The following is a 12,964-nucleotide window of genomic DNA, read 5'->3' as shown; positions in this document are numbered from 1 at the left end:
TGCGATCTCTTACCTCTATATTAAAAACTTGCACATGTGCGTACGTGCGCTTGCATGTGAAGAACTATGTCATGGAGAGAGACTTACATAAATACTAGATTTTAAGTTATAAAATGCTCTGCAAAACAAGATGATTACCAATTTCTTTAAGACAACCTTAAATTATCAATCTTTTTTTCCAAGGTTTGGAGGCAATCAATGAGTTGGGCCACCGATGTTGCAACTGAGATGCAAGTTTCAAGTGAGTCAAAATAGCAAGTTTCCTACCAATTATTTTTATTAATTAATAATGTAGTTACAAGTTAATTATTCTTGTGATTAGGTCATGTCGGGAAAACACTATATACTTATATAGTACATCTAATTTTTGGAGTTAAACAATGTTTTTTTCTACAAGTATAGGATCAGATAACCTAAGATGGAGTTTAAATAAATGATTAATTTATTCATTGGGTCTCCTGTCTATCTGCCATTGTTTAGGGCATATTTCTGAAGTACTAATATACTAGCTTAATTAGCCTCTCAAATAGGTTAATCTCATTTAAATATTAAAGCTTAGCAATAATGCAAAGTACATTATTACTAATTTTCTATCTTATCCCCTCTTTATTAGCTTCATGTGATATTATATTGGTGTATGTGTACATAAAACTATTGACATTTACATTATTGCATACCAAAAGCAAATCCCAATACCAAATAACAATAATGTAATATCAAAACTTAGGTGTCACGCTAGACAAACTGTGAAACCAAATACGTCAAAACCTAAATTAATTAACATAGATGATAAATCCGATCTTAAAAAGGACAAGAACGATAGAAAAGAGTAACAAAATCCAGAAAATATGGTACAACTACATAAAGAATTGAAGAAATAGTTGGAAATCTAGTCACCATGCATACTAAATAATAAACAAAAATTTATGTCATAATCTTTTAAAGGCTATGTCAAAGCACTTTCAATAATCACACGACTCTTGAACCAAATAAAGTGGGCTAAAATAAAGAAAACTCTTGATTTGGATTTGAATATTTAATCCAAGGATTCAATTACCTCCTGCAACAAGCATAATAGATAGTATTTGGAAAACCTTGTGCCAAATGCAACTGAAGAAAGTGAAGAATTGAGTTTGCAAACAAAATTACTGTTACAGTGGAACCAGAACAAATATAAATCGACTATTCTACAAACTATCCCAGCTCCAACATCGGGCGACGAAAAGCTCCATGAATAGAGACCTAATTACTTACATTTTACAGCAATAATTTGACAGACCAACCATAAGGAGACATCCTCAAGAATAGGATGCAACTCCACCGATATAATAAGGGGTGAGCCTTATATAGACAGAAAACTGAGATGCGTAAAACATGGAGAAAATGAACCTCGGAAAGCAGGTATAGAGGTAGCTCCAGCACAGTTCATTTTTTTTCGGATCCTTTGAGGTTAAGGTTGAACCATAAAATATATAGGTAAAATGGCGGAAAAAATATAAAGTTTGGTCAATTTTGCAATCTTAAAAAATGACCGAATATATTACTATAATTTTGACATTTTCTTCACTTGTCTCATGAAAAATAAAATCTGACATCTTGTATATTTGAATTTATTGACGAGATGTGTAAAAATTAAGATGTGGTTTATTAGAGATATAACGTTTTTAAGTAGTTGAACATTTTAACCGCACAATATTTTCCATCTACCATATCATATTATTTTTTCTTAAATCAGAGATTATAGAATAACTAAAAAGTATTAAATTTATGATATAATTGATGTTTTTTAAATTGTGGGATTGACCAGAAATTTATATGTTATTTCATAAGAGTAATAGTTCTCCAAATAAGTATTCCAAGTGATTGTAACCTACTTCAAATTGAATACAATAAAGTTGTGGGATTGGTGGAGTTTGCTTTAAGTCATGTGATATGTGACTCTATCCCTTATTTGTAGTTTAATACACATGTCAACACATAAACAATCAAGAACTTAATTAATTGTCTAATAACTTGGCCTAAGCCTAGATTACAGTCAAGAATGTCTACTATATTTTTAATACATTTGACAGTGAAGTCCAATATTTGGGGTTTTGTTACTTAAATAATCTTATTAAAGTCCCGTGAATTTAGATCTACTAATTAAGAGTTTTGTGGGTGGGGTGGGGTGGGTGGGGTGGGTAGGGAGAAATGTAATAAGACAAATAAAATGTGCTTAGGGTTGCTAACAGAGTGGACATTTAGACGGCAACATAAACACCACATTAGATGTAAACTCAAAACACATTTGTTGGGGGACACTTGCACATGTCATTGGGATTAATTAAATTAAACTTGTTCCTTGATTAAAGCTAATTGGGCAGTTTAGTATTATACAGGAGAAAATAGTGTTACCATCTTATCATCTATATCTAGCTACATGGGCAGCGGTCTTTCCTAAGCATTGATCTTAAGATATTCATGTTTAGGTTTTCTCATAAATATGAACTAAAACAAACTAAAGTACCTAGTGAGCTACATTCCATATCACCAATTGATTTCCGGATGGAACCTCGCTAAGATTAGATTGATCTTCCTGATCTTCCTTTTACGTGCATGTCATTACTACAACTACATGATTTTGCGAGTAACGTTTACCGAGCAACATGAGAGTAATCACTGAGCACATAATACTTTTTGCGCTCTTTGCGAGCAACAGTGATAAATCAAATTGTGATGGGATTTTCTAGCAATTACTGAGCGTATTTGTTTTCGGATGTATTGGGTACACTATCACTTGGTAAGTGTTACCATAATGAGCAAATTCGTTGTTCAACAATCACTCGATATAATAGTGTTATTCCTAATTGAAAATGAGAAGTGAAAAGCAATAAACTTAAAATATCTCCTTCTATCATCGGTGGATTTTGGGATGAAATGCATTAGATTTTTAGTTGATTTTTCTTTCACATGTCAGGTAAATGCTCTGCAAAACAAGATGATTACCAATTTCTTTAAGACACAACCTTAAATTATCAATCTTTTTTTCCAAGGTTTGGAGGCAATCAATGAGTTGGGCCACCGATGTTGCAAGTGAGATGCAAGTTTCAAGCAAGTCAAAATAGCAAGTTTCATACCAATTATTTTTATTAATTAATAATGTAGTTACAAGTTAATTATTCTTGTAATTAGGTCATGTCGGAAAACACTATATACTTATATACTACATCTAATTTTTGGAGTTAAACAATGTTTTTTCTACAAGTATAGGATCAGATAACCTAAGATGGAGTTTAAATAAATGATTAATTTATTCATTGGGTCTCCTGTCTATCTGCCATTGTTTAGGGCATATTTCTGAAGTACTAATATACTAGCTTAATTAGCCTCTCAAATAGGTTAATCTCATTTAAATATTAAAGCTTAGCAATAATGCAAAGTACATTATTACTAATTTTCTATCTTATCCCCTCTTTATTAGCTTCATGTGATATTATATTGGTGTATGTGTACATAAAACTATTGACATTTACATTATTGCATACCAAAAGCAAATCCCAATACCAAATAACAATAATGTAATATCAAAACTTAGGTGTCACGCTAGACAAACTGTGAAACCAAATACGTCAAAACCTAAATTAATTAACATAGATGATAAATCCGATCTTAAAAAGGACAAGAACGATAGAAAAGAGCAACAAAATCCAGAAAATATGGTACAACTACATAAAGAATTGAAGAAATAGTTGGAAATCTAGTCACCATGCATACTAAATAATAAACAAAAATTTATGTCATAATCTTTTAAAGGCTATGTCAAAGCACTTTCAATAATCACACGACTCTTGAACCAAATAAAGTGGGCTAAAATAAAGAAAACTCTTGATTTGGATTTGAATATTTAATCCAAGGATTCAATTACCTCCTGCAACAAGCATAATAGATAGTATTTGGAAAACCTTGTGCCAAATGCAACTGAAGAAAGTGAAGAATTGAGTTTGCAAACAAAATTACTGTTACAGTGGAACCAGAACAAATATAAATCGACTATTCTACAAACTATCCCAGCTCCAACATCGGGCGACGAAAAGCTCCATGAATAGAGACCTAATTACTTACATTTTACAGCAATAATTTGACAGACCAACCATAAGGAGACATCCTCAAGAATAGGATGCAACTCCACCGATATAATAAGGGGTGAGCCTTATATAGACAGAAAACTGAGATGCGTAAAACATGGAGAAAATGAACCTCGGAAAGCAGGTATAGAGGTAGCTCCAGCACAGTTCATTTTTTTTCGGATCCTTTGAGGTTAAGGTTGAACCATTTCTTCTTTGAAGATTTATCCTTCGAATCTGAACTGCCCTCTTCACCTGGACTCTCGGATTTATAATCTTCTGCGAGTTTGCTGCTACTTCCATTGCTAAAATGTCCACTTGCTGGGAAAGAAACAGTCCTTGAAACGGTGAAAGAAGAGTGGATGGTATCCCTTTGTTTTAGCAGCTCATCAACCTGTTGAAGGGCAACAGAATAGGTTGACTTGATAAGTAGTAAATTAGTGTTGTGAAACGAGTTAGCTAAGAAGGCTCGCTAAACCGAGAGAAAATATGAAAAGATACAGATGGAGACAAGGTAAACTAGAGTACAAATATGGGGGTGAAATCAACTCAATTAATCCTACTGAAACTGAAGGTTTCTGATAGAATCATAGTAAAACTGAAAATGGATCTCAGAGGCCCATCTGCTATCTGTGAGTATCAAAGGGCAGTAGTCCAATTCCGATTTTGTTCATGGAAAAACAAAGGTTTCAGAACATAGGCATGACTGTTCGACGAACTGACAGAACATCCTATCCCCACCCCACACCCAAAAAAAGGACCTGCCTGCCCGCTGAGACACACTCAAAGATAATTCAAAAAACCTCAAAGGCAGATTAATTACAAAAAGACTCACTAATACCCTTGCGTCGCACAGAAAATAGCAATATTCTCAAATAACTAAAAAACTTTTAACTAAATATAAAGGGAAATAAGCTTCAGAGCTTAGAACTTAGCCAGACAAGAAACAAGAACTTATGAAGGAATCTCGAAATGCAAACTTACAGCCTGCTTTTCCTGAGTGTATCTGTTAGTGACTTCTTGAAATCGTGCCAGTGCCTGAAAAGAATAAAGATGACGAGTGATCATGTGTTGAGAATACATCCAAAACTCTTTACTACAAAATAATTATAAACAGGAACAAAGAAATACCTTCCTATATTCTGTCTCAAATTGCCGTAACTCGTTTCTCTTCCTCAAAATTTGACCTTCAATATCCTTAAGCTTATCTGTTGTATCCTCATACGTCTTTGCACAAAGGGCCTCAATTGTATATGTAGCAGGTTTGAAAAAGTTGTCTCCTGCAATAATCACACAATATAATCCCCAATGAGTTCGTGCTTTCTATAGAGCAAACTTTAATATTCGGATTTGAATGCCAAGAAATACAAACAAGGATGCCATTAGAAGTTCTAACCATATACAGCAAATATATGAGTGCCAGCTTTGAGTTCTGAGACCTCACAAGGTTGAAGGCCATCCAGTCTTTTAAAGAAAGCAGCTTCGGGGTCCTTGGCCATTGCCAACTACATGACCAAGAAGTATTCATAAATGAAATTGTAGAATATGAGGCCTTAAGTTAAGGGAACAGAGAGTCTACATACCGCATTTATAGTTGAATCCATCCTATACACTAGAAAATGTAAGAAGTACATTCCAGCTGACGTAACTTTGCCTGCCTTTTCACTATCTTCCTGTATTAACAGTGGTACAAGTCATCAAACGTTACATTTCTCCACTAGGAAGTCATTTATGGTCTACTGTTCTGAAAGTAGAGCTCAAAAGATAACATCATAGTTGGATGGCGAAAGTCTAAGACGCACAAAATAGAAATGTACAAATTCATCTTAAGCAGCCTTGATTTTTGAAGTTCAATTGATATGAGAGCAAATCAGCAAGACTGTGAATTTTGCAATCCAGAGGATAAACAGTTGAGTCAAGGTTAACAAATAGTAACGCAATCATAAACATAGACTAGCAGTCAAAATTACCTGCAATGCCAAACCATATCCCCCATTTGCATCTTGTTCAAAGTACAGGAGCTGAAAATACATGTAACAGAACCATTAGAAAGAACTTGTAGTATATTTATTAGAACAAGAGAAAAAGTGAAACATGCCATTTTTTTATAACCTTTTTCAGTAAGAATAAGGTCATATCTTAAATATTTGAAGCCTTATTACAGTTACTTTGAAACATAGATATGAGCCTCTGAAAAGGCGTAAAAGAAAATGAAACATGAAATAAACTCCAGCTAAGTACTACTCCACAAGATAAGGGATAACTAAATTATACGAACAAGTGTTTCTGTCCATTGCAGATAGCACAGAGTAGGAAGGCACCTTAAATTTGCTTTGGGCAGCTGATGTCACTCTAACTACTATTCCTGACTCTGCTTGTTCATCACTGATAGTTACACCAAAGAAGTGAGCACACTGTTTCTCAACCTGTTAATAAATCATCGGGTAATAGAGCAGTTAGATTAAACATAAAGACAGGGAAATAAGAGAGCAGCATTATGACTAGATTTTTTTTTCTGGTAAAGGATTACACACCTTTCCGCTCACAGAAGTTCCAATAGGTAGAGGTCTAACTGTAACTGTTCCATTCAAAGCCTCTTCGAGAACATTGGCAGAAATTGTAGTCTTGATCGGCACACCCAATTTGCTGTCCAAATGAAAAGATAATACTGAGCTTGGAAGTTAATAACAATATGCTATATAACACCGATACGCCACCCTGTTGCCGTATCGCGTATCGGATACGTATCCGATACCGATACGCGACGGATACACCGTCGATACGTATCCTGGGCGTATCCGCGAGCTGGGCCGTATTGGGCCGGGAAACCTCAGATTCGATACGTATCCTTCGGCGTATCCGCGAGCTGGGCCGTATTGGGCCTTCATCCTCCTCTATCTGCAAAGATCTGAGGTTCTCCTCTTCGAAATCAACGTCCATCTCTGTCGAAGAACTTCGCAACTTTCAATTTACGAACTTCAATCCGATTTGGGAACAAAATCGACAGTTAATCGGATATGAAGAAGAAGAAGAAGAAGAAGAAGAAAGGGGAGGCGCCGCTATTGCCTCAACTAGGGATTGAAGAAAATTGGAAATGGGAGAATGAAATTGGGCAAGAAGTAGTCACGATGGAAAAGGAGTATATTTGGGGCTCATTTTTTGGGCCAATTTATTACTCCATTAACTTTGTCTAATTTTGTAACTAGAAATAAATATTTTGATCAATATTATTGGTAATATGGATAAGTATAACCAAAAAATCGATGTGGTGTAATCGACCATAAAAGAAATTGACTTTAGCTTTTAATATTTTGTAATTTTATTATTTTTATTTGTATAATAACATTAGAATATCTATTTTGTAATTTATTATGCACTATTATTATTTATTAAAAAAATAGTTAAAACGTATCCGCGTATCGGGTTGTTTGGGAAAGAGCCGTATCCGCGTATCCGTATCCTTCGGATACTGATACGCGTATCCGTATCCGTGCCGCATAGACAATATGTATAGATCAGATTCTCGGCAAAGAGTATAACCTGAACAAAGCTGCAAACATTGTGTTGACAGTTCCAAGATTTGACAAATCAATCTCCATGTCCATTCCTTCAGCATCAAGGGCCTTATCATCACCAATATCAGAAATTAAAAGATACCCTCACACAAGTGATGGAAAAAATAATGATCAACTAAACAAGACACAAAATGAAGGTAAGCAAATAAATTCTTATATAACTTTGCTGAGAACCCCATATCCAAGGTTCCCTTTAAGAGAAAGAGAAAAGCAGAAGAGGCGTCGCTGGATAAGTAGTTAAGGGCGCAGATTCTTATTTTCTTTGAGATATGCAGTTTTGAACTATTTCCATTTCACTACTTACTTCCTGTGATTTTTGTTTCCTTGTTGAAGTATAAACATTGGATGCAGTCGTTTTTATGTCATTATGAGCATTCTTTTATGAAAGTTACAGCACTCACGCTGAATATAAAGTTAATTGCTTTTAACTTTGAGTTGCTAGGATTTCTCGCAGGAGATCTCATCAAACTTCTGCCCAGGAATAAATACATACATAACTACCTGTTTGGAACATTACCTATATGGCTTATGTGAAAACAACATGGTACTCTTTCAATGAGTATATCTTGTGATAGCTAGCGGTAGTATAAAATACTAAAAAAACATAACAAGAATACAGGGGAGTACCTCAAATCCTGAATTATCATATTGCCTCCTTTTCTCTGGATCAGCCAGAATACTATAGGAATATGCAACCTCCTTGAAAAGCTCTGAAGCTTCAGGGTTGTTAGCATTCTTATCCGGATGATACCTGACAACCCAAAAAACTTGTCCTTAACAATTGCAACGAACGTTCTAAATATAAAGTTGACACCTGCTTTGTGGTAGTTTCTCGGGAAAGAGGCCCAGGTTGATTTGAAGTTGAAACTATTAAATCGAATAGAATGATCAAAAGATCCAATAGCAATAGAAAGCTCAATCCTTTTTATTTTAATCAAACCAAAAAATCCCATGACAGTCTTAATTTTGCATTTTATCAAATTTTGCAGTTTTTCAACTAGCAAAATAATGCTCAATCATATGAACGCACAGTTTATCAAATTTTGCAGCAAAATAATGCAGAAACTCGACTTAGAGACACAAAATGTACCCAGAAAAACATATAACCGTCATGTACAGATATACTGAACTTTCTAAATTTGAAAATGCTTCTAAAAACAATATATGAAGAAGAAAACAGATAAAAAAGGTTAAACAAAGCACATACTTTAGAGCAAGCTTTCTGTAAGCAGTCTTAATCTCCTGATCAGACGAATCCCTAGTAACAGAAAGCACCTCATAAGGATCTCGCCGCAACACAGGCGCTGACGGTCCTTCCAATTTTGTCCCCGACATTACTCCTCTTTCCAAAGCTCACCTCCTATCTCTAATATTTCCCAAAATTCCCTTCCTCTAAAAATTCACCAATTCCCCTTCTATAATCCTTCTCCAACCCCAAAATTCAATCACTGATACTTCAGCTTCCGGAAAAACACCCTCAACACTCGCGTTTCACGTACAAACAGTCGCTCTGTCTGCAAATCTGCAAGCAAGTGCAATCAAAATTCACAAATTCCAAAATGTTTGGGAGATTGAGCTAGAGTAGCTGCGAAATCCAATGCATCGGATCATTAAACAGCCTTTTTCGTAACAAAATGCACAAATCAACAAAGAAATAAGGGTTTGTCAATGACATACAGTAGTACGAAATTCTAGATGCTTGTAAGATCTATTCAGTGCACAAAGAAAATCAAAACGCGAACAGCTCCAGCTCAAAGATCAATCAGAGGTAGAATCTAGGGTTTTTAAGGAATTACCTCGGCTTTTCGAATTCGGGCGGAGAAGAAGAAACGATTTCAAAGCATTTTCATCATTATTTTATTTCACTTTTTTCTTCCTCGTTTGCTTGCGTCAACGGAATTAGAAATAATACTATTTCAATAATACTTTTATGATTTTATCAAATATGTATAAATTAATTATGTAAGTTTCGGGAGAGGTATGATCAACTCCTCCATTGATGATCTTATGATTTAATTTAATGATCCAATGAATTCATATTTCAGAAAATTAGATTTGATAGGAAATTTTTTTGGTGGATATATCATTGGTTAATAGAATAATAATGTAACGCGCATTAATCATGACTAAAAATTTAATGGTCAAGACATACCAAGTGGCATGTCTAGATAGCTATATATGGTATTTAGTGTTTAGGAATTGAATAATGTTTGATAATTTGAAAACTTTCCAAACTATATAATCCCAAATATTTTGCTTCATTGCATGTGGTAGCATATATTTGGGATAAAACAACAAAATAAGTGAAGTGTTATTGCGTATATATATACTAGTATATCATATCAAGAAATTAAATTACTTGATTCAGACTACGTATGAAGTTTTAAATATAATATGTTGTCAAGGGTTTCTTCAAGCTCAGATACCTTACTATCCTGAGAAAATGCATATAGAAAGCCAAGTTAAAAAAGTTAAGCACAAGTAATATTCATGTATTTCATTTTTATACTCTTTGACATTAAATTGGATACCGTTTTCATCAAGATAGTTGGATTATTAGTAGTACCCTTCATCCTTTCATCAAAGAGCTTCTTCCTACTTTTCCTTTCATCAAAGAGCTTCTTCCCAATTTGAAATGATGGAAGTATTTTCACTTTTGTTGGGGTGTGACTTCTATTGCTTGAGTCTGTCAACACCGGCTTGATGCTTTGACGACGAGAGAATATATATATAGAGAGAGTAGTGATCTATGTCAAGTGCTCATTAAGCACATAACTAGAGACCAAATCACAGCCATAAGATCAAGAAAATCAAGGGCTAGTATTAATACATGTGATTTTTGAATTTAAAGAAAAAATTAGTTCCATCTATCACAAATTTACTTCACAATAACAAGGTGGGGTATAATGGTCATTGCATAGAAAAAATTAGATTACCACCACCGTCAAAAAATGGATAGCAGTAGCAGTAACACGCGATGACGGAGATCTACACCGTCCCTTGCGACTCCCACCGCGTCCGCACCACTGTCACCGCTACTGCTCCCACCGCCGCAACTCCTCTCTCGTGGCGGGGCTAGGCGTCCAGTGGTGGGTCCCCGCCCGCGCCGCCACGCCCCAGCTCTGCGTGCTGCCCAACTGCATCATCTTCCAGTTGTACTACGTCCCCCGCTGCCCCGCCGTGCTCCGCCGCTTCCTCGTCGACCCCGACGTGATCCTGGTGGGGCCGTGGAACCACAGCGACGCGGCGATGCTGATGCGCTCGAGGTGGGGGAGCTGGTGGATGTGCGGGAGCCGACGCACGAGCTGAGGGGGTGCCGGCTAGGGGTGTCGATGGGGGAGCTGGCGGAGGAGGTTTTGGGGATTTACGGGATGGGGAAGGAGTGACTGGGAGGATGAGGATCTCACGTGGGAGCATGTCGAGTATGTGTGTCATGATGGGTTTCTTTCTTATTTGATCACTATAATCATGGATTAAGTAACAAATGTTTGTACCCAAATTCCTGCTGCATTCGTTAGAAATACGTGGAGTTCAAAAGCACAGTCCATTTCTTCAATGAAAAATCTTAGTGATGTGTTTTGTTAACAACAGTGAAGTAAAATCATGCTAATAGTGATGTGTTTTGTTAAGTTAACAACAGTGAAGTAAAATCATGTTAATAGTGATGTGTTTTGTTAACAACAGTGAAGTAAAATCATTCTAATGGTGACGTGTTTTGTTAACAACAATGAAGTAAAATCACGCTAATAGTGATGTGTTTTGTTAACAATAGTGAAGTAAATCACGCAAATAGTGATGTGTTTTGTTAACAACAGTGAAGTAAAATCATGCTAAGAGTAATGTGTTTTGTAAACAACAGTGAAGTAAAATCATGCTAGGAGTGATGTGTTTTGTAAACAACAGTGAAGTAAAATCATGCTAGGAGTGGTGTGTTTTGTAAACAACAGTGAAGTAAAATCATGCTAGGAGTGGTGTGTTTTGTAAACAACAGTGAAGTAAAATCATTCTAAGAGTGATGTGTTTTGTAAACAACAGTGAAGTAAAATCATGCTAAGAGTGATGTGTTTTGTAAATAACAGTGAAGTAAAATCATGCTAAGAGTGATGTGTTTTGTAAACAACAGTGAAGTAAAATCATGCTAAGAGTGATGTGTTTTGTTAACGACAGTGAAATAAAATAATGCTAATATTGATGTATTTTGTTAACAACAGTGAAGTAAAATCACGTTAATAGTGATGTGTTTTGTTAACAACAGTGAAATAAAATCACGCTAATAGTGCTGTGTTTTGTAAACAACAGTGAAGTAAAATCATGCTAGTAGTGAAGTGTTTTGTAAACAACAGTGAAGTAAAATAATGCTAAGAGTGAGGTGTTTTGTAAACAACAGTGAAGTAAAATCTTGCTAAGAGTGATTGTTCCAATGTTATAGTGATGTTTCTTTTATTCATTTTCCTAATTAGACGTAATGACTAATTACTTAATGAGCCCATTAATGCTAACTAACCAAAATCATAGTAGTATGTCACCGCATACGGCACACTCATAAAAATCAAAAACACTCTTCCATTTCAAAAATCATGATGACCAAACAAACGAAAATTTACAGATCCAAACATCACCAACAAATATACACACACACACACGCACGTAAATACTCTCATGTTCACACGCATAAAAATCATAAAATAAAATAAAAAACACTCTTCCATTTCAAAAATCACGACGACCAAACAAACGCAAATATACAGATCCAAACATCACCAACAAATACACACACACACACGTAAATTTCCAGAGGTGATACATTTTTATTTTTATTTTTTGAGTTCATACAATTTCAAAAAATCCACGTAGAGTTTATACATGCTCCATGACTATGAATTGAAACACAAGGTGTTAAACATGCCATAGAGTGGATCATAACGTGTTAAGCTGCGGAGGCTAGCCTCAACTGTCGACTTCTCCATGACATCATCATTAGCAAACCTCACCTTCTTCACTGTCGTCTTCTTCTTTAGGCCATCTTTGTCGTCTTCTTTGGCCGGGTCCTGACATTGCATGAGAGCGTTGTGCGGAATTAATAACGCGTTGCATCGTCCGCGTCGCCCACAGTGGGCAGACGATGGCGCGGATGATGCTCTATCGTCCGCGGACGATGCATCGGGCATCGTCCGTGCACCAACAGTGGGCGGACGATGGCACGCCCGAGGCATCGGGCAGCCTATCGTCCGCCCCATTGCGGATGCTCTAAGTACTAGCAAATTTGGGGGCAAATTCCCTTTATAT

The 12,964-nt window shown here is 35.8% G+C and overlaps 1 protein-coding gene across 1 annotated transcript; it reads right to left on the bottom strand.

The window, feature by feature from the left end:
- Positions 1–3,952: 3,952 nt before the first annotated feature.
- On the bottom strand, positions 3,953–9,634 carry LOC121782913 (chaperone protein dnaJ 15-like). The gene is made up of 12 exons (XM_042180914.1): positions 9,475–9,634; positions 8,886–9,200; positions 8,306–8,429; positions 7,644–7,726; positions 6,638–6,749; positions 6,425–6,529; positions 6,074–6,124; positions 5,687–5,776; positions 5,500–5,608; positions 5,235–5,383; positions 5,088–5,141; positions 3,953–4,497 (listed from the first exon to the last, which is right to left on the bottom strand). The coding sequence occupies exons 2-12, from the start codon at positions 9,011–9,013 to the stop codon at positions 4,273–4,275; spliced, it is 1,230 nt and encodes a 409-aa protein (XP_042036848.1). The 5' UTR covers positions 9,014–9,200; positions 9,475–9,634; the 3' UTR covers positions 3,953–4,272.
- Positions 9,635–12,964: the final 3,330 nt, after the last annotated feature.

The sequence above is a fragment of the Salvia splendens genome, chromosome 20 (assembly GCF_004379255.2).
Source record: "Salvia splendens isolate huo1 chromosome 20, SspV2, whole genome shotgun sequence".
Classification (NCBI taxonomy): domain Eukaryota; kingdom Viridiplantae; phylum Streptophyta; class Magnoliopsida; order Lamiales; family Lamiaceae; genus Salvia; species Salvia splendens.
The sequence above is the reverse complement of the archived record's forward strand: the minus strand, read 5'-3'. Positions and strand labels throughout refer to the sequence as shown.

Bases quoted from the DNA above. Each gene is read 5' to 3' on its own strand.
- LOC121782913 (XM_042180914.1), bottom strand. From the start codon at position 9,013: ATGTCGGGGACAAAATTGGAAGGACCGTCAGCGCCTGTGTTGCGGCGA. The intron at 5,777-6,073 runs GTAATTTTGACT...CTGTTAATACAG, and splicing joins GATATGGTTTGGCATTGCAG to GAAGATAGTGAAAAGGCAGG. The intron at 5,142-5,234 runs GTATTTCTTTGT...TATTCTTTTCAG, and splicing joins TTGAGACAGAATATAGGAAG to GCACTGGCACGATTTCAAGA.